At 41.2% G+C, this 23,261-nt stretch overlaps 14 protein-coding genes across 14 annotated transcripts in view; 9 read left to right on the top strand and 5 right to left on the bottom strand.

Moving 5' to 3' along the window:
• The window catches only part of CYBJADRAFT_83635 (uncharacterized protein), a 3,410-nt gene extending 1,238 nt beyond the window's left edge, over positions 1-2,172 (top strand). Inside the window, exon 2 of the mRNA XM_020217960.1 lies at positions 1-2,172. Within this exon, the coding sequence (XP_020070498.1) occupies positions 1-2,058 (2,058 nt within the window). The 3' untranslated portion in view covers positions 2,059-2,172.
• A 307-nt stretch (positions 2,173-2,479) lies between these two features.
• On the bottom strand, positions 2,480-3,046 carry CYBJADRAFT_172870 (uncharacterized protein; the record flags this gene model as incomplete). The annotated part of the gene is made up of 1 exon (XM_020216403.1): positions 2,480-3,046. The coding sequence occupies one exon, from the start codon at positions 3,044-3,046 to the stop codon at positions 2,480-2,482; it is 567 nt and encodes a 188-aa protein (XP_020070497.1).
• A 1,560-nt stretch (positions 3,047-4,606) lies between these two features.
• Positions 4,607-5,248, top strand: ALG13 (N-acetylglucosaminyldiphosphodolichol N-acetylglucosaminyltransferase catalytic subunit ALG13). Its single transcript, XM_020214941.1, has one exon. It carries the CDS (start codon positions 4,634-4,636, stop codon positions 5,144-5,146), a length of 513 nt encoding a protein of 170 aa, XP_020070496.1. The 5' UTR covers positions 4,607-4,633; the 3' UTR covers positions 5,147-5,248.
• Positions 5,189-7,140, bottom strand: CYBJADRAFT_172868 (Zn(II)2Cys6 transcription factor domain-containing protein; the record flags this gene model as incomplete). The annotated part of the gene is made up of 3 exons (XM_020216402.1): positions 5,189-6,832; positions 6,886-6,968; positions 7,053-7,140. 3 exons carry the CDS (start codon positions 7,138-7,140, stop codon positions 5,189-5,191), a joined length of 1,815 nt encoding a protein of 604 aa, XP_020070495.1.
• Positions 7,141-7,823: 683 nt separating this feature from the next.
• Positions 7,824-9,346, top strand: DUG3 (glutamine amidotransferase subunit DUG3). Its single transcript, XM_020213164.1, has 2 exons — positions 7,824-8,311; positions 8,373-9,346. Exons 1-2 carry the CDS (start codon positions 8,229-8,231, stop codon positions 9,322-9,324), a joined length of 1,035 nt encoding a protein of 344 aa, XP_020070494.1. The 5' UTR covers positions 7,824-8,228; the 3' UTR covers positions 9,325-9,346.
• A 127-nt stretch (positions 9,347-9,473) lies between these two features.
• TIM22 (translocation channel protein TIM22) lies at positions 9,474-10,311 on the top strand. Its single transcript, XM_020217131.1, has 4 exons — positions 9,474-9,685; positions 9,752-9,925; positions 9,980-10,109; positions 10,176-10,311. The coding sequence occupies exons 1-4, from the start codon at positions 9,488-9,490 to the stop codon at positions 10,232-10,234; spliced, it is 561 nt and encodes a 186-aa protein (XP_020070493.1). The 5' UTR covers positions 9,474-9,487; the 3' UTR covers positions 10,235-10,311.
• CYBJADRAFT_167501 (uncharacterized protein) lies at positions 10,308-11,128 on the bottom strand. Its single transcript, XM_020214940.1, has one exon. It carries the CDS (start codon positions 11,063-11,065, stop codon positions 10,358-10,360), a length of 708 nt encoding a protein of 235 aa, XP_020070492.1. The 5' UTR covers positions 11,066-11,128; the 3' UTR covers positions 10,308-10,357.
• Positions 11,129-11,359: 231 nt separating this feature from the next.
• SRP1 (karyopherin alpha) lies at positions 11,360-13,253 on the bottom strand. The gene has a single exon (XM_020214939.1). It carries the CDS (start codon positions 13,076-13,078, stop codon positions 11,474-11,476), a length of 1,605 nt encoding a protein of 534 aa, XP_020070491.1. The 5' UTR covers positions 13,079-13,253; the 3' UTR covers positions 11,360-11,473.
• Positions 13,254-13,664: 411 nt separating this feature from the next.
• CYBJADRAFT_172863 (uncharacterized protein) lies at positions 13,665-14,288 on the top strand (the record flags this gene model as incomplete). The annotated part of the gene is made up of 1 exon (XM_020216401.1): positions 13,665-14,288. The coding sequence occupies one exon, from the start codon at positions 13,665-13,667 to the stop codon at positions 14,286-14,288; it is 624 nt and encodes a 207-aa protein (XP_020070490.1).
• Positions 14,289-14,441: 153 nt separating this feature from the next.
• Positions 14,442-15,464, top strand: CYBJADRAFT_167499 (NCBP3 domain-containing protein). Its single transcript, XM_020214938.1, has 3 exons — positions 14,442-14,592; positions 14,644-14,776; positions 14,867-15,464. The coding sequence occupies exons 1-3, from the start codon at positions 14,566-14,568 to the stop codon at positions 15,382-15,384; spliced, it is 678 nt and encodes a 225-aa protein (XP_020070489.1). The 5' UTR covers positions 14,442-14,565; the 3' UTR covers positions 15,385-15,464.
• A 217-nt stretch (positions 15,465-15,681) lies between these two features.
• Positions 15,682-15,999, bottom strand: CYBJADRAFT_112297 (uncharacterized protein; the record flags this gene model as incomplete). Its single annotated transcript, XM_020212119.1, has 1 exon — positions 15,682-15,999. A coding segment is annotated over one exon (318 nt), but the record flags the coding sequence as incomplete, so codon positions are not given.
• A 2,459-nt stretch (positions 16,000-18,458) lies between these two features.
• On the top strand, positions 18,459-19,407 carry YPT6 (Rab family GTPase YPT6). Its single transcript, XM_020214937.1, has 4 exons — positions 18,459-18,543; positions 18,626-18,684; positions 18,739-19,171; positions 19,232-19,407. The coding sequence occupies exons 1-4, from the start codon at positions 18,486-18,488 to the stop codon at positions 19,285-19,287; spliced, it is 606 nt and encodes a 201-aa protein (XP_020070487.1). The 5' UTR covers positions 18,459-18,485; the 3' UTR covers positions 19,288-19,407.
• On the top strand, positions 19,233-20,361 carry CYBJADRAFT_167494 (NuoB/complex I 20 kDa subunit family protein). The gene has a single exon (XM_020214936.1). It carries the CDS (start codon positions 19,607-19,609, stop codon positions 20,216-20,218), a length of 612 nt encoding a protein of 203 aa, XP_020070486.1. The 5' UTR covers positions 19,233-19,606; the 3' UTR covers positions 20,219-20,361.
• A 196-nt stretch (positions 20,362-20,557) lies between these two features.
• Positions 20,558-22,716, top strand: CYBJADRAFT_167493 (Kelch repeat-containing protein). Its single transcript, XM_020214935.1, has one exon. The coding sequence runs from the start codon at positions 20,586-20,588 to the stop codon at positions 22,452-22,454; it is 1,869 nt and encodes a 622-aa protein (XP_020070485.1). The 5' UTR covers positions 20,558-20,585; the 3' UTR covers positions 22,455-22,716.
• The last annotated feature ends 545 nt before the right edge of the window (positions 22,717-23,261 follow it).

The raw sequence follows: 23,261 nt of genomic DNA, 5'->3' as shown, positions 1-23,261 counted from the left end.
CCAAAGGAGGAACCAAAGGAGGAACCAAAGGAGGAACCAAAGGAGGAATCCAATGAGGAATCAAAGGAGGAACCAAAGGAGGAACCAAAGGAGGAATCAAAGGAGGAACCAAAGGAAGAACCAAAGGAAGAACCAAATGAAGAACCAAAGGAAGATGTCAAAGAAGTTGAATCCTCTCAAGAACCTGCAGATGAGACTGTCCACCAATCTGAAAGATCTTTGACCCAAGAAACCATAGCTGAAGAATCTGAAGATGTGTCAGCTCCACAAGAAGACTCTTCTGAACAAGACTCTAATACCGTCTCTGCATTCTTGGAGAGAGTCTCAAATGCGACTGAAATCGAGGATCCATACACTTTCAAGTACTCTGATAAAGTCACACCACCAAAGCCTGAAGCTAAGATTGAAGGCGTAAAGTTCAGATACGACCCTGAATTCTTGTTACAGTTTGCCCCAGTGACCAAGTTCACCGTTGACAAGGACTTTGCTCAAAAGATTGAATTCATCACCAAGGACACATTAAATAACAGAGGTGGCTCTGCAAAGAATCGTGGTGGATTCAAGTTTGGTATGGGTTCTGGTCTCTCAGGCTCTCAAGGGTTCCCAAAGTCTTCATCTAGAAGAAACTACGACATGAACTCAAGATCAAACTCTAGACAAAACTCCAAGAGAAGAGGTGCTTCGAACAGAGGTGATCGTAAATCTAACAGAAATAGAGAGAGAGAACCAAGAGAGTCAGATGTTCCAGCTGAACCTGTGAAACCATTAGAAAAATCAGAGAATAGATGGATTCCAAAATCCAGAGCTAATAAGGCTACTGAGGTCAAATACGCCCCTGATGGTGTCACTGTGCTCCTCTCAGAGGAGGACGTTAACAGAAAGGTTAAATCCTTGTTGAACAAGTTGACTTTGGAATTCTTTGATGAGATTAGTGATGAAATTTTGGCAATCGCAAACCAGTCTAAATGGGAAGAAAATGCAGAGACTCTGAAACAGGTCCTTAATATCACATTTGACAAGGCAACAGATGAACCACACTGGTCCGAGATGTATGCATCTCTTTGTGCCAAGTTGATGGCATCTATTGATGACGAAGTTAAAGATGAATCTGCCCAAGACCCAAGACTTACAGGTAAATTACTCGCAAGAAAGCTGTTACTCTCTAAATGTCAAACCGAATATGAAAAGGGTTGGACTGATAAGCTACCAACTAATGAAGATGGCTCCCCATTAGAACCAGAGTTAATGACTGACGAGTACTACATTGCTGCAGCTGCGAAGAGAAGAGGTCTTGGTTTGGTTAGATTCATCGGTCATTTATTCGTGCTCAGACTCTTATCTGCTGGTGTTATCCGTTCTTGTTTGGTGAAACTATCTGAAAACACTGTGGATCCAACAGATGATACTGTTGAGAATTTAATTCAATTGATCAAGACCGTTGGTCCTACCCTTGACAGTTCACCAACTGGAAGTTCTGTTCTCACTGCAATCTTTGAGAAGATTAAACCTTTGGAAGATTCAAAGATTCCTTCGAGATTACAGTTTGCCCTTATGGATCTCCGTGACCTGAGAAGGAAAAGTTGGGCCGGTTTGGAGAACAAGGGTCCTAAGACTATTTCACAAATTCATGAAGAGGCTAGAAAGAAAGAGGAAGAGCAGAAAAATGATCGTAAGAAGCAGAATAAATCAGACTCAAGACAAGGTTCTTCTAGAAACTCTGGTTGGGGTAACTCTCGTGTCTCTGAATCCGATTTTAGAAGAGTTGGTCAGATCAACTCCTCATCGTCATCTTCTAATTTGGGCCCAATGAACAACTTCACCAAGTCTAGATCTTCCAGAAAGGCAACATCCTCCACCACTAGCACAAACACAAGCAACGACACTACAACAGAACGCTCTGACTCTTCAAGACAGAACTCTCAAAGACCAGGTGCAGCAAATAGATTCGCTCTTTTGAATGGTGAAGATGACGATGACGATGATTCTTCTCATGTGGCATCCGAAGAACCAAAGCCTGAGCCTAACACTGAGACTGCAGACGAAACATCTGAACAATAAGTTGTCCTAACTACTAAAAAAAGTTATCTTTTTGACATATAGGTGCATTGGAATGTGTGTTCATCATAGGCACATTATTCCAGGGAGAAGGGAATCTTTTTTATTCTTCTGTTTCTGTTTTTTTGTTTCCTCCCCGTTCTTCTTAACAAAACTAGAAAAGGGAATTAAGTATGTTATGTTCTGTGTGTGTTATCTGATGTTTTCCAATCTTCTTCGTTTTCTTTTTCATGTTTGATGCTTTAACTGTTCAATGTATACGACTGTTCTTGAACAATGCTCTCAAAGTTGGCTATGATCTTGTTGCATTCATGAGCACAACAACGAATATAATTCTCTTCTCTTTTTGTTTATACATATATGCTTTAATCCAATACTGTGTTTTTTTCGAACTAATTCTTAATATTAATAGCTGAGGTCATTATCAAGACCATGATAATATATCTATGGATCCATCGGATGGCTGTACTTTATCAACAACGTCAGTTGTTGAGTTTGGGGTAACCCTTGGTGTGGACCTCTTCACAAAGTGTCGACTGTGTCCACCCTTATATAGCTTGAGCACATCCATGTAACTCTGTGTAAGGACGAGTTTGTTGGTTTGTAGAGGTTCAATCGGTTTAGAAGGCAGTTCCTGTTTAGCATACTGTGTTCCCTGTAAGTCAGAGGACTTTTCATTGTCGGTTTCTTTCAAAACAACGAAACTTGAATCGACACAAATGATATCGCCATTGCCAGCCCAGAAGGCACGATCTAAAGCTTCATATGGTAGCGTGTGTAATGATGATACCTTAGAGAACTTTCGTATTGTTTCGTGGCATGCACTTAGCAGGAGCAAGGCCGTTGAAAGAATGAAGGAAGTGGACCTCTCTACACCATTTGTAACCCATATAATCAGGCATCTAATTGCAAAGATCCACTTGATCAAAATGACAATCAGGAACAAGGCTATTCTAGAAACAAAGTCCAACCTCTCAGTACTCGTATTCATATGCCTCTTACCGCGTAGTCTATATTCAGAGTTGTTTCACTTCGTGGTCAGAAGCCTGTCAATCAAGACACAAACTCTTCACGAGTATATCTATAGCTTTGTGGTATTTTTGGTCTAAGTGCTCATTTTGCTCATATTCTTTGACCTTGGATGAAGGGTAAACATAGCAATCAGTCCTTTTAAAGACATATCTTGTGGTTTAAAACCAAAGCTTACTCTATCACTGTAGGAGGAGTGCCTCTCTGGTGATCGTCCGCCATAATCCTCAGCTCACTCAAAGAAAAGGAGCTGATTTTAGACGTATAAAAGTCCAATTAAGACATTATCTGATTTAGATCTCCTTTGAAAAGTCTCCTACAAAGGAGTTTCAAAGCTAATCCCCATCAAACGACTTACTTGTGACAACGGTGAGTTATATTCGATTCCATACTGTTCGTTCCGCTAGCTCTAAAGACATAAAAGCTTTACATTATCCATGTTTCTTGGGAAAGGGACGAGTACCACGCTCTTTATCATCGTGTTACTCAACATTATTGTGACGATTTCGCCAAACCGGTACCCCCATCAATAGCCTACACACGCTTTCTAGATAAACTAACCAAACTAAGACTCTATATAAAAGTAAGGAACCAACTCTTAATCTCGTGCACCACCATAGTAATCAATTTTCCATTACAGGATCCCAAAAACTCACTTACAGGGAACAACGGCAGTTTCTTAGTACTTCAGACAAAGAGTTGATACTTTGAAGGTCCTCAACATCGAACCCGGTGTTTCTTGTGAGCTCTCCATCGTAGTGTCAAAGCTTGAGAGCCAACATTACTGTGAAAGGAAACATTGCTTATGAGGATGGAGATAGCCTCCTGTAAACCATTAAATTACAACTAGTTTATCTTATAACAATAGGAGCTCACTCTATAAAGCAGTTCCATTTTTGTATTCTAGTGTTTCTTGTGTGATGTCGACTCACCAGATCGTGATCTTTTGCTCTTACACGTAGAATACCATTCTGAGCAATGGATCTCACCCAAACGAAGTCAGAATGGCGAATGATCCACTCATAGTTTCTTAACAAGGTGAAAATCGTGTAAACACGTTGATAAGAGCTTCGGCTCAACCTGTCTGAATCTGGCACCGCTAGCCCCCATATCGTTGTACATAAGCTGATGATAATAAACCTCATTCACTTGTCCATATGCTTGTTCATACCATGCATAATATGAAGTCTTACACTATAGCTAATGCTCTTAAATACACAACATCTCAAAAGAATCTAACACATAGAATGTAACCGTATTTCAGCATATAGCGATCTGGGGTATTAAACAAAAGGGAACCCTTTAAAGGTTGGGAGACAATACAAGCAAATTAACAACATGATTCCACTTGACATGTATCAGCTACTGATAACCATTGGAAGCGCCAATTTCATTCACAAGCCAATCAAAATAGGATCCGCCCAAATAAAGCGCTAATGTTGATTGTTTTTGTTTTTGTTTTTGTTTTGAGCCGCTCGTTTATTTGAACTTTTCAATTCCATCACATACAAGCGCACCATCAACCAGGGGACATCTACGATAAACAGCAATGTCTACAGTCTTTGTAACCACTGGTGCAACCATTGTATTTGAGGAATTGATAAGATCAACACTGGATGAGAAGTTTATCAATACACTCAAGTCACTTGGCTATATAAAGCTAGTTGTACAATACGGTGTTTCTGGTGCTGAATTGTTTGAGCAGTGTTTATCAAAGCTATCACTGGATAATGACTCTTTCTCTGTGGAGGGTTTCCCCTTTTCAGATGACATCTCAAGCATCATTTCACAATGTGATGTGGTTGTTTCACACGCCGGCACAGGTTCCATCCTTGACACGTTGAGATTGAAGAAGAAGCTTATAGTTATGGTGAACGATAAACTCATGGATAATCATCAGTTAGAAATAGCACAAGAACTCGAAAACAATGGTTGTCTTCTAAAAACATGTGCTTCTCTACAGGGTCTATTATCATGCTTTGACAAGCTACAGAGCTTCAACCAACATCCTCTTCCGGAACCAGATCCTAATATCATTGAAGATATTCTTCATGAACTCTAACCCTCTACAGTATACATTTGATGAGTATGTTGCGTATTAATATTATGTTTCGATAAACATCTTCATAAGAACTTCACGGTCCTCCTGGTACTTTCGCAGTTCCTCTATAGTTGTTACAGTGTCTGCCAATCCTGGTCCATAAAGGTCCTTTTTAGGGTCATAATCTTGTAGTAGGAACCCAGTTGCTGGGTCTACTTGGTCCAATCTTGGAACTTCAAAACGGTCCATCTGTGGTTCAGCCTCTTCTAGTGATAATGCCCTCTCAAATCCAAGGTCAAATGCGTATGCAGAGTTGAAATGGCTTGAAAACGACTCAGTAGATTTGGAAGAGTCAGAAACTGGTGTTGTAGCTCCACATCCAACCTGGGGATAGTTCCAAGGCTTTAGTACTGTTTCTCTGAACTTGGTGACAAATTCTTCGTGGACTTTAAGCTTGCGGGATTTGAACCTGTTTTCAGCCAGTCTCTCTGGAAATGGAGTATCAATAGTCAGGTACTTGTTAAATAAGTCATCTCTAATGAAAAAGTATGCCATCAATCGATTACCATAGTTCAGAAATGGTCTCAATTCTGGCGTCATTCCAAAGTTCAAATCATCCATTGTATATGGATATACCGTTGTCACTCCGATGAATCTAAACTGTGTAAAGTATCTAGCCTCTGGAAACACGTTATCCAGAACACGACCAATCATGTATATGTATAGGTAGAAAATCTTGTGAACAGGGGAACCACAGCTATTTATTGTATGTGCTTCGCTTGGTACCAGCTGATAAAACTTCCAAAACAAGAGGTAAATCAATGAAGCTGGATAAGAGGTAACACTTGTAGGAGTAGCACGTTTTTTCAAAGTTTCAGGATCAAGATCCTCGTTTAAAAATTCCATCAGCTTTCTATAGTTCCAAAGTAGCATTTCATCATTGGTCTCCTCTATAAATCCTTCGAAATCGTTCAACACCGATTTAATCTCGTCAAAAACCTCAGGTGGATAGTTCGGAACGAAAAGTGAACGATGAATGTGCAAGAGGCCCTTTACTATGAATCGTGTCTGTGGGGAATCCTCCTTGGTATTCTCATAGAGCATTTTAAGCATTTGTAAAGACCCTGTGATGTAATAGTGTTTAAGGCTACTATACGTAATAATATCAGATGATTGTAGGCACAAGGTGGGACCATTAACTTTGTTGTACTGGATCATAACTTCTTTCCAATCATTAGCATCTTGAGCCTTAATCAAGCGCAAGACGATCTTTCTCAAATGCATTATGCATTCTGATTTCAGCATCGTTCCAATCCTTAACAATGCTTGTAGTGTCTGTTCAGTCTCTTGTGTGATCAGTCCCAATGCTTCGTATTTCTTCTTTAATTGCATGTGCACCCATAACACCGACAGGCTCAACACAGAGCTAAATGATTCCTTTGAGAGAAGCATTTGGTTTACAATATTCAGGTAAAAGATTCTCCCATGTTGTGAAAAAGTGGTTTCCTTCAGGAATCTAGCCATTTGTGAGGGTAACGCTTGTGGTCTCTCATGCTTGACGAGTTGGACAGTGATCGGTTTATTTGATTGATCCGGGGATTCCACAGATCCTGGGGATATATATTCAAATTCGGCGTCTTGTTTGGCCTTTTGCTCCAGGAAGCTCCTCTTCTCATCCTCTGTGAAAGAGAGGTAACTGCATTTGATCTAATTCATCAGTTAGTTAGGTCTTGTCATCGCATGCTGTTGCCAATACTCACTTTGACCTGTCTTATACGACAGTTCCGACACTCTGGAAGCTCCTCGTTGCACTTCATACGTCTCTCTTTGCATTGAACGCACCCTTCAACGGAAGTAAACTGTTAGTTAGTCGCCTGGGAAAAAGGATGGTAATTTTATGTATACGATCGTAATCAAAAGCACTTACCCAGCTTCGAATTCTTGTGCTTCCTTCTGGGTCTCTTCATCAATTTATCCACTTTCTGAACATTCTCCCTGCTAATGTTATCCACCATCGTTATACAGGGCCTATATAATCTCCTCCTGTTTACGTCCACCTCTGAAGTGTAATTTTCAAACTACCTTGAGAACATCCAACGTCGTTTATGTGCTGTACTGTTCACAGCGGACTATTCCTCTTTTAAAAAAGTTGTTGTATAGATTCCACTGCAAAGAAAGAAGTTATTGCTTCAGCCCCAGCTTTTTTAACCCTCATGTTGTCCAAGCTTAGAAGCTTTTTTAATTTTCCTTCTTGTCCAATGGTGCGACATTGCTGATACATTGTACATAACAGTGCATAACTACATTTTTGCTCCTTCTGGCTGCGCAAATCCAAATCAACAGTTTTAATCCTTAGTGGGATTGTTTCCGTTGCACTGATCCGTGGTGGCATCAGACTATACGCCTGATGCTAATGAAGTGGACTGGCTATTGTTCCCATCGTAGTGTGAGTTGCTGTGGTCCATTAGCATGCGCATGGTTCCAGTTTTCCTTAATGTTTGGCTTCATACAGGGGATGAGCTAACTCTGAGCAAGTTGGTGTACATGTAATCTAGGCAATGCTTAAAGGGGGGGGGGGGGTTAACAGTAATGATGCCTCCCTTCCGTGAATAATTGGTATGATTGGAAACTCGTTCTACTAAACTTATCTACTTGTGAATTTATAATAGAGGACCCAAAAGTTGCAACAAACGTTGCAGAAGCCTCTTCCAGAACATTTGCCCAACAGCCTCAAGGCTGCAGCGAGGATTCGATGGGTAACATCGCCCCATGGTCCAGTGCCCAGCCGCTAACCGGTCACGGCCGAGAAAATAGGAGCTGGAGACGACATTAAACAGTGCTCAGGCTGTGGAATTTACTCGGTGCAGACTTGCACAAGTTTGTCGCTGGGGTTTTCATCAGCGGGGCCAAACATCCCTACACCAGCACGCTGGTCACGTGCCCTGTCGTACTATGGGGGCATAAGTCACAAGTCGAAACGGAATCCATCATCATCCCATGAATGGAAGAGGTTAGGGTGAACACCTTTGTCTCTTCTCTCGCAGTCTCCTATTACTGAGCTTCCACCTACAGGTATCATCGTCAGTACAAGGAACAAAGAAAGATGTGCAGATTTCTCATTTTCAAAGGCAAGGAACCTATACTTTTGTCATCCTTACTCACAAGACCGGCCCATTCCATCATCAAGTAAGTTTCCTTTTCGTCTTGGTCGCTCTTTCTGGCAACTACCAGTGCTAACACGCATCAGTCAATCTTTCGACAGTAGGCTACGATTAGATAAAAGAAGGCCGATCAACGGTGATGGGTTCGGTGTCGGCTACTACTCCCTTGACCCCGAACTTGAGTGTGGTGGTCCTTGTATATTCAAAGCCATAACACCAGCATGGAACAACATGAATTTGGAAACATTGGCAGAAAAGACCAAATCGAACCTGGTATTTGCCCATGTCAGGGCATCGACGTACGGGGTCCTATCCGAGACAAACTGTCACCCATTTACGTTCCATTCGTTGATGTTTATGCACAATGGCGGCATCTCAAACTTCAACCTCGTGAAGAGAACGCTCATAAACCACATCAAAGATGAATATTTCCTATTGTTACAAGGATCCACTGATAGTGAATGCTGCTTTGCATTATTCTTGGACACCTTGGATAAGATGGGATACGATACCACGCAGAGCAATTTCAAAGCAGACGTTCTCAGAGAGGCCCTGTTGAAGACAATAGACTTGATAAGGGAATGGACAAAGGACACCGCAGAACCTTCACTTTTGAACTTTGCCGTCACAGACGGCGATAGTGTTGTCGTATCGAGATATATCACATCAAAGACTGAAGAAGCTGCATCCTTACACTTTAGCTGTGGAAGTAGCTTTGTGGAATATGAACCAAACCAGTTTCGGATGGAGAGAATAGACCGCAGTCAAAACGTCATCATGGTTGCCTCCGAGCCTTTAACATTCGAAAGAGGAGACTGGATCGCAGTACCAACCAATACAGTCTTGACGATTAAAAAGCAAACCGTGTTGCTTCACCCAATAAGGGACGAATACTACCAAGCGGACCCGCTATTTACACGTTCATCTTCCTTCGCAGAGTCTAAGGGTCTCATGGGCAGCGTTCCAGTGGCAGAAGCACCAGATATAGACGTTCCGCCTCTGGAAAGAGAAGGTCGTTCAAGACCAGTTGCTGTATAGAATTAAACAAATTGCATTACGTATGTGTTGTGTATCTAATGTAGACGTTGTGGTTGATGAAGATTACTCGAAGAGCGAAAATCAAAAGTAGAGAAGGAAAAAAAAAAATGGCGTTTTGTAGGCATGTAACTTCATCGAGAGGGCATTATAATCAACAGCCACGATGTCTTATAGAGGATTTGGCCTTGAGACTGCCAGTACTGCTCCTAAGAAGAGCATAAATGAGATGAGTCCGGAGGAGCAGGCGGAAGAAGGAGCAAGACAAATGGTTGAATTCATGATGTCCTGCCCTGGTAAGTCTGCCATCTCTGCTGTTACTGGTTTTGCCCTTGGTGGTGTTTTCGGTTTGTTCATGGCCAGTGTAAGTATACACGGTGCGATATCTATTGGCTCTGCGATATGGAACTAACTTCAAAGTGAAACATAGATGGCCTATGATGTTCCTATTGGTAACAACGCTGCGGGCCATATCTCTGACCTTCCGTTCAAACAACAAATGAAATTACAATTCACCGATATGGGTAAAAGATCGTGGTCGAGTGCAAAGAACTTTGGTTATATAGGTATGATATACTCAGGTGTTGAATGTGGTGTTGAATCGGTGAGTGTGGCTTTTTGTTGTGACTACTCGATCTCCAACTAACAGCCAATATAGTTACGTGCTAAGAATGACATCTACAACGGTGTTGCTGCTGGTTGTATAACAGGCGGTGGTCTTGCTTTCAAGTCAGGTCCACAAGCAGCAGCTATTGGATGTGCTGGTTTTGCAGCTTTCAGTACTGCAAGTGAGTATAATTCCTTTCCTCTGTACTTATCTCAATTTCCTGATTTACTAACTGCTTTCAACCAAGTTGATCTTTATATGAGAAGTGAACACGAAAAGCCACCAACTAACGACTATGATGACTGAAGCGCATGTTTCTTCTTTTCCTTCTTCCCCTTCTGTACATATACACTACTTGTTATAATAGCAATATTAATAATGATGGTAACAGTAGTAATACAATTAATTGTCCTTATACGAAGAGAGTCATTAGCGCTGTGTCAGTGCGTAGTGTAGGCAGAATAACAGTGTGAAAAACACAGCAAGTGTGATGATGGATCTACCTCTGCCTACATTTGCTGACTCACTCAGGAGCCCTTTATTCGGTATCTTCATCACCTTTGGCTCCATCTCTGCATGGAATCTTTGGAGTAATCGTCTCTGTGCGTTCGAATTCCTTATCCTCGTAGAGATTGAAGGGGGACTTGGAGTCTTGAACTTATCTCTGGCCATGGGTATCGGTAGTTCGAGCGCTTTTGACAAAGATGTGACTGGAATGGTCTGGAAAGGTGTCGTTGATTCTTCCTTCGCATTGTGTGCATCAAGTTTTTGCAACTTCCTGATCGAATCCTGTAAGCGATTATGGGCCTCTGTTGATAATGGTTGTTTACCTTTTTGAAAGAGAACCCCGGTAGGTGAAGGCGGCCCACGCTGTGACGGTGCCACCTCATCTATGGTATTTCTCTTGTATATTTTATAAGGCAATGGTAAGGGGTCGCCTAGGATCTTCCTCACATCAGCCCTGGTTAGCCGTTGTGGTGGTGTATCTTCCTCCTCATACTTAACCCTCGTGTCACTCACCTCCTCTGCTTTGGCCTGATCTTTATGAAGCCGTTGATGGATTTTCTTTATTAGATCGTACTGTTGTTCTCTGAAGATATTGGGTACAAAATCAGTCTGCTCAGTAGATTTAGACATACTTCACCCGCTCTTTAACCAGTCACAGCGATGCGCACCTTTACTGTTGTTGTGTTTTTTTTTGTTTTAAAACTGTCCTTTTTGGCCTAGCATGCTGACTTTGACCAGGTCAAACTCTTACAACTACAACGGTGTTTTCAGAACTATCATTCTGTGTTAAAGACATAGAACCGACAAGCACCATGTCCTAATGGTTTTACTTATTGAAAATGCAATGGTCGTTAAAATGGAGGGAGAGAGGGAGAGAGAGAAATAGGCATGAAATAGTAATAACAGAGGGAAGAACACAGAAGTAAATCAAGATCATTAGATTAAAGAAAGAGAGAGAAAAAGAGATAGAAAGAGATATTCCACTGTGGAAAAAATAAATGGAGGAGATGATCTGTGTTAACAGAAACTGAGTGGGTATTAAAATGAGAATTGGGTTTGGTTGGTTCCGAAAGCAAAGGTGTTACCGCTTTGATCTGGTGCTAATCCCGTGTCTTCAACGTCATCTTCCGCGGAAAAGTACTTATCCACAATGTTATACGCCTTTTCGTAGATCTGAGCGTTCTGGTTGCTTTGACAGTCGAAGATCTTCTCCATGCCACCACATTCCTCGATATACATAGCGTTGGCATTCTCTGTCAGTCCGTTGGTTTCCTTTTCAAGTTCACCCATCTTCAAGATGTTCTCCAATGCATCCAAAGTAACCTCGATGATCTTGTTATCGGCAACAGCCAAGAGATCACAGAGTGGTTTGATACAGCCTTGAGATACCAAGAAGCGGATGATCTCCGGTCTGGTCAATCCACCAGATGAAGCATTAGAGATGGCCCAGCATGCCTCCTTCTTAGTCTTGTAGTCACCTTTTTCAAGCAATCTGATCAATGGTGGGATCAAGTTGGCGTTAATGACTGCTTGGATCTGTTCTGGGTTACCAGCGGTAATGTTGGAAATGGTCCATGCTGCCTCTTTTCTGATAGACTCCTTTTGAGAGGACAGTAATGGAAGGAGCGCTGGCAAGACACCAGCATTGATAACAACCTGTGTCTGTAAATCATTACCAGTTACAATGTTACCAACGGCTCTAAGAGCAGGTGTTTGTACAGCAGTACTGTCGTGTCCAAGAATCTCAACCAATCTCTTTGGAATTCTAGCATCAACAACAGCTTGGATGGACTCAGAAGGACCATCGGAGAGATAAGAAATCGCCCAACAAGCATCGATCAAAGTTTCGACATCCATGGAGTAGATTAACTTGGCCAAAGTTGGAAGAGCTTGCGAAACAATGTCCCAATCAGGTTGTGGGTTCTTACCTCTGCACAGATTGGAAAGTGTCCATGTTGCTGTTCTAATTAAGGACATCTTTGAAGTGTTGAAGAGCGAAAGAACAGGTGGCATGGCGTTACAAGACAAGACAAAATCTCTGTATTGAGAAGAGTCACCAGCAACGTTACCCAAAGCCCAAATAGCTTGTTCTTTAACCTCTGCAGATGGAGAGTACAACAACTGGACAAAGGATGGCACTGCACCAGCTTCAACGACAAACTTGGTCTGTTCAGATGTACCAGATGCAATGTTCGTCAAGGCCCAGGCAGCCTCTAATTGCAACATCTCTGGTTGGTCTGTCATGAATCCAACCAAGATTGGCACTACACCAGATTGAATCACCAAATCGATTGGTGGATTACGTTCTCTTGATAAGATTTGTCTGAACTTGACCGTGGCTGCCAATTGCAAATCAAAGTTGCTAGATTGGATCTGCTCCATCATTCTTGGAAGCTCTTGTTGTAGATGTGTGAGGAATGATGAATCGTCATCGATCTTTCCAGAATCCTCGTCATCAGAGTCTTCAGTGGTGATGTTGAAATTTCTTCTCTTTGCCAAAGTTTCATCTCTTTTGGCCTTTCTCAATTCAACACTTTGGTTTTCACGACGACGACGAAGCTCATCAGGGTTGAATCTACCCTTGTTCTTGAAATTGGTACGACGATGATCCGGAATGTACTTATTGGTGGAATCTGAGTCCATCGTTGAAACGTATGCTTGTTGTTGGTCAAACGCTATTACGGAATAGTAGTGAGCGAGAGAAAGAAAAGAGAAAGAAAGAGAAAAAAATATATATATACATCTGTGGTGTGGACGGTGCCGCTCTTTCTTTCACTTCGAATCTCACAATTTTTTTTTGTCCGTCCGAATTGGGGAATATTCCGCAGTGGTTTGTAAACATCACCGGGAACCACGACAACCAGGTTTGTGTGAGGGCACATCTCACAGGCCACAGCCGATGTTCGGGTGTTCTCTCGTCATGCTGGTAGTTATACCCAGTTCTTACGCGAGTTCCTCCTTGAACATTACACATGGTGGTATGGAGACAATCTGTGTATTCGGAGTGAAGTATATTAGTTGTTGCTGTTAAAAGATGTAGAACTTGTGCCGTTAATTGGTTGTTGTAGAGCCCCCCCCACACACGAACTTTGCTGTTTGACTGTGTGTGTGTTTTTTGGTAGGGAGCGCTGCGGTCGTTTTTGTCAATGAAATTCTAACCGTTTAAATCCATCATTTTAAAGGTATTGTTGTGTTTTGATCAAGCACGTTGTCGATGAGGAACTTGCCAATGTCGTTTTTGGGGATTAAGATGTTTCACACCAGTGTTCGTCAACTCCAAGCCCAGAGCCTTGGTATCAAGCTATCGAGTCCTTTAGCGCTGGGTGCAACCTTCCTACCTTCAAAATACAGAATGGCGTATACTCCACTCTATGAATCTCCCTTGAGCAAGCCTATTGCCACATTGAAAAGGGTAAGTCTTGCATTTGGACTTGTTGGGCTGTACCTGTCCAATATGATGTATACGTCGCCGGCCTTGAGCTCAGATTTGAGTTATGTCTTAGCAACGTGCTCCGTGCTACCGCTACCTTTGATTGAATATTTCACGAGGGATTATGTATCAAGGATCTTTAGGGTATACAACACGGAGAAGGACCAATCCCTTGAGAATCTCACGACAGACGAAATCCTAGTGGCTGAGAAGATATCCCTTACCGGAAGGTCATTCTACAACACAATCTTGAAGCCAGCAGAGCTTCAATTGACCGATGGGAGATTCGGGTGGGTTAACTGGAAGACCAAAAACGGATTTTTCTATGTAAATGAAGACATTGGTGGTATCAACATGGATAGACTATGGGGAATGGCAGAGCACAACTCTGGAATAGATAATGGTCGCTATTTTGGTAAATGAGGGCCATCCAATGTTTTCTATTTTATTTATTTTATTCCTTGTACATATGTCAACAATATCTCTTCTCCTCTTAAGTATCTATTCAAATAAAAGAAAAAAGCTGTGTTCTTTAAAACCTTTACTCTTAGTTCCAGAGTAATTTATCTGTTCAGCCTAAAAATGACGTATACGGTTTGCCTCTTTTTTTTGGGTCCAGTTGTTTCGAAAACCTAACACACTGGTGAAGTGTTACGAAAGACAAGCTACGATTTGAGTACCACTTCTTTATCTCGTCAAAATGGAAGAAGAGCGTATGGAATTGGATGTGAGTGAATGGAACTTGACAATGCACTGAATATTTGCTAACCATGCACAGGAATCTGAACTTTTGAGACCAAACTCTCTGTTTTTAAGAGGTGTTGATAACCTCTCTGAAAAGGATATCAAATCCTATGTCAAGCGCTACGTCAGTGATCATTTCAAATTTGAATGGATCAATGACTCTTCATGTATGTGTTTAACTTGAAGTTTGTTTGTATTTCAATGTTTTCCTCTTTATTTTGTTACTTTCCTGAATTGCTTTCTAACAGATTATCAAGTGAATATTGTCTTTGAAGAGAACGAACAAGCATCTAATGCACTAAAGTCCTTGTCTCAAGATACCAGCCCAGAATTGGACAACAGTAATGAGAGACTTGCCCATCAGTTTGATCCAATGCAAAAAGATGTTGAGTTCTGGACACGAGTGTCCAAAATTGGTGATAAAAAGATCAAACATGCTTCTCAATACTCGAGATATTACTTGTTAAACCCAGATGAAGAGAAAAAGTACAAGATGAAGAGAAACCTTGAGAAAAGATATCGTGATCGTGAGCCACTTGGTAGAAGAGCTCGTATGCTATCGGATGAAGAAGACGACGACGAGGACCTCTTTCCTGAAAAGGCTAGTAAAGCGAATGATATTGACAAAGATGACAGCGTGAACCCATTATCTGAAAGAATGAAAAATCCTATATCCCAGAGACTACAGCATTCCAATTTTGAGCACTCGTTGGACAATGGAGGAAATGCTTTGTCACAGAAAGACCTAGATGACGACGATTTATTCAAACGGTAGGTGTCTTGTTGCAATGTAATACGCTAAAAGACTACATATATGTAATTAATAACAAAATATGGTGATAAAAAAGATAGGAGTAACCATTCACTAGTCTAGAGCAATGAGTGACAATCCTCAACTAATACGTTGTTGGCGGCAAGAAGAATGACCTCAAACCTCTGGTAAAATAAAGCTAGAAAAAATGAAAATAAACGACATTATGAATTAAGACGACATGGTATCGAAGCTTTAGAGAAGCAAAGAGAGACCAGCAATCAGCACTGAACCAATTCCAACACCGTAAACATTGGCATCGTTTTGACTAGCATCTTTTCTGGTCTTGTTGAATCTACCATAAGAGTGGGTGCCTGTGTGGTTTGGCTCGGTAGATCTTGATGTCTTGTTGAATCTACCGTAAGAGTGGGTGCTTGTGTGGTTTGGCTCGTTAGATCTTGATGTCTTGTTGAATCTACCGTAAGAGTGGGTGCTTGTGTGGTTTGGCTCCTTAGATCTTGATGTCTTGTTGAATCTACCATAAGAATGGGTGCCTGTGTGGTTTGGCTCCTCAGATCTTGATGTCTTGTTGAATTTACCGTACTTGTGGGTACTAGTGCTAGTAGTAGCAGTTGACACTTCGGTGGTTTCTTCTTGTGCAAGAACACCCAAACCTAACAAACCAGCAGACAAAACAGTGGTGAACTTCATTCTGCAATATTCAACTACCTACCTACTTTCTATCAAGGGCAAATACCTGGGGACTGTCTAATTGTTTATGTGAATTGATGAAAAGAAGAATTCTTCGAAAACGTTTTTTTCCCTCTCTTTCCCCTTCGCTGTTTTGATTATCCCTCAACCGGCTGCCAGTGTGGTGTTTTCTTTTTTTGTCCTGCTTCTTCTGTCTTGTCCACTCCCACACCTGCCGAAATTTTGGTCCGTTTTGGGTTAATCTGTGGTTGGTGAATCCTAATTGGGAAGTGCATGCTGCATCCACCATACAAAACGGAGCTGTTTTGTTTTCTTTTCTCGACCGTTGCCTTCTCTTCCGATTAGTGAAATTTACGTCAAATTCCTCTCTTTTCCAAACAATTGCGCAAAATTGCATCCCGAAAGAGGAAATACTCAGAACAGTATCAATTAACCGCTTAAAAGGACCTGCTGGATGATAAAGCAAAAGTGTCAACATTACAAGAGATTGGAAGTAGTGGTGAATGTTCCATCATATTAGACACCAGTATATATGGTGTACCGTGAAGCTTCGTGAATTAAAGTGTGGCAAGCTTTTTACTGGCAATACCATTTCGAAAATCCTACTCTTTTTGATTGGGCCGACATATCGCTCACCACTGTGTTTTATAGAGCTGCGTCTGTTTTTTTTTCCGTCTTCCGCGAAGGATTGCGAAAACGTAAAAATGTCCCCGTGCCTCTCTTTTACTCGGGATTGGTTGGTTTGTGCAACATCTGTGTAGTGGTCTTTTGTATGCCTCGGTGAAGAAGATAAAGTAGCACGATGAACGCATTATAATTGCAAAGTTGTCGATGGAAATCTGCTTTGGAGTTGACGGTCAGTACTTGAGGATAAACCAAGCGAGAAGTCAGTATAGGTGATTTTAACTGTAGCCCGATGATAAACATTTCCACTCATATTGAGGGTCTATTGATTGTTCACTCAAAGAACTCTAATGCTAGGATAGTATCGCAAGTGGGATCTATGTATCCACGGGTTCTTGAGAATTCATATGTCCTATAGATCTACAAGACGGTAAAATTATAACTAAGAGTCTACCGCCTCTACAAATTAGTGTCGTGGTCTTGTCTGGTGAGTGTGATATCGCACTTTGAGTATCGGCCATGCTCCATCCTAATGCTGGACATCTTCCACTATGCATTGGCGTGTTCTGAAATATGATAGATTAGATTACACGGCTCACTTGTTGTTGCTTTAAATCATCCCTTTATACCATATGTCATTCAATGAGAAGTAGGCACTGCAGATGTCGATGATAACCCTAGTTCCTGACATGCTACAAGAAGCCCTGTTGCTTTCGAGATTACCTATGTATGCCTCTAATGTCTGGTCGTTTCAAATCTTTTAGACAACTTTAACACGCAATTGAACGCTTATTTTGTCTCGTCAACACCAAGTGGGTTATCTCAATCTACAATATTTGCGACGTCATCACTGCTTGAATTGACGCAAGTATATAATGAGATATCCACTGTTTTACATAAAGTAGAGTAGTAGGATTCCATACATAAAACAATTGCAGGTTATGGATTCTGCTGTTCAGATAATCTCACGATCTCCTCCAAAGTATCGTTCAGGTTGGGTACATTATGCTTGCTCTGAAAGCAGCATTACTGGTCATGTGTGTTCAATTAACTTGATCGCCCTACCAAGTTGGTTCTGATGTGCTTAATCAGGACTTATGGTTGCACATTGATGATCTGCTATGTATTAGAGTTTTCAAAATGATTGCTCAACTATTATGTGACACTTTAAGCGATCGGCAGAAAAGTCAGTACCAATGTGTATTCTGTAGCGATGGATCTGATATTGTTATCTCTCCCCATCTTGGAATATCATTTTCACAAATCAGTGACAGATATGATCAATTCGCATTGAGTAAAGCTCCCTCCCGGTAATATTAGGATAGTTGTCGTTAACACTGAAGTTCTCATGAGTTGTATATCTATAAGAGTCTTATGCATTCACTTTAACGTTGGCGTGGAAGGCATCTCAGCACAACCTGTCATTGATCAAGATAGAACACGGTACATCAAGGCCTACATAGAAGATGTCCTAATATGGCTAGATTTACATGTCTGAATTGCTTATAAATGGATACATATGTTTCAGTCATATAGAATATCACCATAGCTTCCATGCACCGTTACTAGAGCTGTTCTACAGTGATTTCCTCGAAGCTCAGGCAAGGAAGAAGAGAAAAAAAAACACAAGGCGGAAAAGGGCGCGCAAAATCGTGGTGAGATCTTGGGACGTCGTTGGAAGAACAAGCATCAAGAACAACAACAACAATAAGTAACAGAGGCTCCAATAATCTCAAAGAAGAAAGAAAAGGAGGGGGGTTCCTACAATCTCATAAAGATATATCACAAGAATGAGCAAATCTAATTCACTAAGCAAATATAAGATCGTATTCCTCGGAGAACAAGGTGGTATGTTTTGATCCGTTTGCTTTCCTTCGCCGAATGGATGGTTCAACCGAAAGTTCTTTTCACTAACCACGCTGTCAAAAAGTTGGTAAAACGTCCTTGATCACCAGATTTATGTATGACACTTTTGACGACAACTATGCTGTATGTATAAATGAGTGTTATCTTCGTGTGAATTACTAACTTGACGTTTTAAAGGCCACAATTGGTATCGACTTCCTTTCCAAGACTATGTATCTCGATGACAAGACAGTAAGACTTCAACTATGGGATACTGCAGGACAGGAGAGATTTAGATCCTTAATCCCTTCTTACATTAGAGATTCTCATGTTGCAGTTATCGTATACGACATCACATCCAAGAAATCGTTTGACCTGACAAATAAATGGATAGAGGATGTCAAAGCGGAAAGAGGAGAAGATGTTATACTGTGTCTCGTGGCTAACAAGAGTGATCTCGTTGATAGTAGACAAGTCTCCGTTGAAGAAGGAGAGAAAAGGGCAAAAGAACTCGGGTGTCAGATCTTCATAGAAACAAGTACCAAACTGGGATATAACGTGAAAAGCTTATTCAAAAAGATCGCAAAGAGTCTCCCTGATTTCGAAGAGCCAAAGAGCGAGAATCCAGAGAGTAAGTCATTTCTCCTTATGCCATGATTATAAGAATGTCCCTATACTAACAAGTCTATAGTGATTGATATAGCAGTTGATAGCAAACCTCAAGGCGAAACACAGTGTCAATGTTAATCAAGATTCTAATAATTGGACAATGTAACAACAGATATCGTTATTAAGGTCACATGCACATATAGCTCTACAACTTGATTACTCAAATAGGTGTCTGTAACTATTTATCGAATACTTCCATTAATTTGAATTCTTTTTCTCTTCTGTTTGAGTACTTAACCCGTAAGTACTGAGCACAGTTGATAGCGTCTCGCCGTTATTATGTTGTTGCCCGCAACCAGGAAAATCACCAAAACTTCCAGAGGTCAAGGAGGGAAAAAAATTCAGGGGGAGTCCTTACACTTGAGCCATAAACTGAATTAGTCTTTACACTTCAACGATGATGTCCAGAAACCTTGCCTTTGTTACACGTGCCAGACCATCTTCAAGCTTTGTGAGAGCGCTTGCCACGCGTGCTGATGTCACTCCAAAGGCGCTTGCCACAGATTACCCGTTGGCATCTCAGGATAACACCCCATCCAACAAAGTTGATTATGTTTTGACCTCCCTTGACGCGGTTACGAACTGGGCTAGAAAGTCATCCTTTTGGCCTGTTACCTTCGGTCTTGCGTGCTGTGCCGTCGAAATGATGCACGTTTCTACACCACGTTACGATCAAGATCGTCTTGGTATCATTTTCAGAGCCACTCCTAGACAATCTGATATCATGATTGTTGCTGGAACCTTAACCAACAAGATGGCACCAGCATTAAGAAAGGTCTATGACCAGATGGCTGACCCAAAGTGGGTCATCTCTATGGGCTCCTGTGCCAACGGTGGTGGTTATTACCATTACTCTTATTCGGTTGTGAGAGGCTGTGATAGAATCGTTCCTGTGGACGTCTATGTCCCTGGTTGTCCCCCAACTGCCGAAGCTTTGATGTACGGAGTCTTCAGACTCCAAAAGAAGATGGTCACCACAAAGATTACCAGACTTTGGTACAGAAAGTGAGCCCCTGTTCCTTTGGCTTTTCCTTTTCTGGAGTCTTTATTTATTTTTATTGTGTGTAATTCTTGAAGGAAAAAATCAAATACCAAGAAAGGGAGAAATACCACATATTTATTTATTCACTACATATCATACACCGGCTATTTATTAACATTTCATTGATTTTTACAGTACACCCGTAGTTCCAAGTAACCTTTCTTCATCACCCAGGAGACGTTTGCAAAAAAGCGCTTCTCTCCAGGTGGTGTCCAGGTGTGCTGGCTGAGCAGATCGACGTTGATAATAATTGATTGTTCCACTCAAAACTTCCCGCCGTGTGCCAGCCTCAATCTAAGAGAGGTACAATCTAGCCCCAGGAACTCAGATCCTCATGGCTAACATGAACGGTCTACAATTTTGTGTGGACTACACTAGTCATGGTGAAGATTACCGGGGACACTCGTCGTTGGAGGAATTCTTAAATGGGTACTACATGAGTCATTTGGGTGGACAACATCATTCGGCTTGTCCAGCACCACAGTGCACAACAAAGACGAGGACTGAACCCTTGGACGAAGAGTTACAGCAGAAATATTCGAAATCTCACAGGATGTGGAAGCCAGCAGCTCGCACAGAACGGATGGCGTTGTGTGCTGAACCCAATTCAATGGATGACAATGGGTTCAAACGCTTTGGTCCTTCTAAGGAGAAGGCTTTCATCAGTTACCTTCACACCCCTGTCACCTTTGGAGAATCCCCACTTCCTGCGCTCGTGTACCACACTTCATGTGAGGCTAATGATAGCATCGTTACAGTCGGGGGTGTTATTGCACATCATCAAGGTTTCCAAACGGGAATATTGGACGTTTCAAAGTATAAAGTACGTGGGGTAAATATGCCTCTTCCCATAAACTCTGTCCTTTTGAACCACCCTGCAGTGCTTCCAAATACAGATGTCTTTGTAACGTCATCTCTAACGAATCAGGTTGCTAGGGCCAACGTAACTGGTGATATTCCTCCTCCGTTACTTTGTATGAGCTCCAGTAAGATAACGAAACGTCACATTTTCTATTATGGAGGGTTCGAATTACTCAACGAGGTGACTTATAGTGAAGACAGTGGGAAGTTTATGATTAGCAAAAGCACGAGATTGAATAATAGTGCCTATGTACTTGATACCGTGACTATGAGGTTCAAGAAATTTGAACTAATTGCACAACCAAATAAGCTCAACAGATTCCCCCTTACGGTTCCAAGGTTCGGTCATTCATCAACCTCAATAGCTTCTTCAAGGATTTCTAATTACGATCTCAAAAATGATACACCTGCTACAATCTTGATTATGGGTGGTTATCGACAAGTGTCTGGTTTGGAAAAGTTTGAAGCTATAAAGGACCTATGGAAAGTCGAATTGTCGATTGTATATCAAGGCACTCATGGTTATATAGAATTTGGTGATGTTGTTTTGGCAACACCAATTCCTGTCCCGGAAGAATTCCCGATTCCTTCAGGAAGAGCTTTCCATTCATGTGAGGTATTCCAGGTTGAGAGCGTCTTTGGTTCTAACCCTCATGATACTAAGAGTACAACGGACGCTTCTAAACTGAGCATGGCAAGATCTTCCACTCCCTCAAGTGCTGTTTCCGAAAGGCAGCTTAATTTAAAGCTGATAGTTCACGGTGGTACAGATGGAAAGGAAATTTTCGGTGATGTTTGGTACTTTGATGTTGACCAAGAGCTTTGGGAAAGAGTTCCAACTTTTTCTCATGGTGATGAACCTGGTGAAGAAGTCCAGCTGAAGAAAGTGGGGCACCGTGGCATTATTATTGACAATTATTTTGTCGCACTCCTAGGAGCTAGTCCCATTGATTTCCCAAACTTGCCCAAGGCTAACAATGATTTTGAAATACGTGACATATCAAATGCATGTTTCCATTCAAAAGAAACGCTTTTTGGAAAACTGTGTCAGCCACATACCTACGAAATCTATTCTCTTCATATTCCATCGAGAAAGTGGAGGCTTTACGATGTATATCATTCTTACAGGCTTCCTAAGAATGCTGCAAATCTTTCATACTTTGGCAACATTGGGTACGCTGTTGTTAATAGTAACTTGAAGACATTTATCATTGGAGGAAATCTTCTGCCTAATCCTTTGTCTACACAAGCAGACATGACACGCCTGGTTCTTCTCCATAACGCTGTTAGCATATTTGAGTTTCCTTTGAATTTGAGTGAAGGGGATCCATTGAAAATATAACACTTATATTACAAGATGATGTTTGTGGATAATGGAAATTCTGTTGATATGGAGAGTGAAACTTTAAGTGATCGACATTTCCCAGAACAATGTTATTATCCAATATGCTAAAGAAAACTTAATAGAAGTATGGTCAAAAGTGACGGTTCCGAGTCTACACATCTCTCTTCGAATTGCTTGTGTTTTGCAATGTCAAGTTGGTTAATGGCAGGTAGGATAGTGTGAAATGAATAGGAAGTTTATTGTGATGTACTTTAATGAACTTATGTAGGTCTATTTTCCAACCAGGGAATTACCATGATGGAACTATTTTCATTCGATCGTATACCGACTAAAAATAGGCAAAAGAGGCGTAGAAGTGCACCTCGGTGAAGTCACGATAAAGTTACAAAAGGTGACTAAGCATAACCTTGAATACTACAGATGGAAAACAACATAATACTGGAATCATGTGAAGGACTCCGAAATAAAGAGTTCTTTATCTCTTGAAACTCTACTAATTAGAATGATACTTATAAAAATAGCAAACTCCCCTTCAAATTTCCCCAAATTATACCACAATGTAGTGCTTACTCAAATTAAGAGATATACAAAGTATGATCATGTTAACTTCAATACTTTCTGAGATATAACCATTCATAGTTTGTATGGTATAATCAAGAAAAACACATAAATTTGCTTATATCTCAGCAACAAAACAAAAATTGAGAAAACTGACGAGGAAAACAAAAGAACATATCCATATCATCATATATGCTAACTTTGAACTTGATTGGATCAATGGTTGTTTTACAATAAATCACAACG

The sequence above is a fragment of the Cyberlindnera jadinii genome, assembly GCF_001661405.1.
Source record: "Cyberlindnera jadinii NRRL Y-1542 unplaced genomic scaffold CYBJAscaffold_6, whole genome shotgun sequence".
Classification (NCBI taxonomy): Eukaryota; Fungi; Ascomycota; class Saccharomycetes; order Phaffomycetales; family Wickerhamomycetaceae; genus Williopsis; species Williopsis jadinii.
Note: the sequence above shows the minus strand (reverse complement) of the source record. Positions and strands in the feature narration are given on the sequence as shown.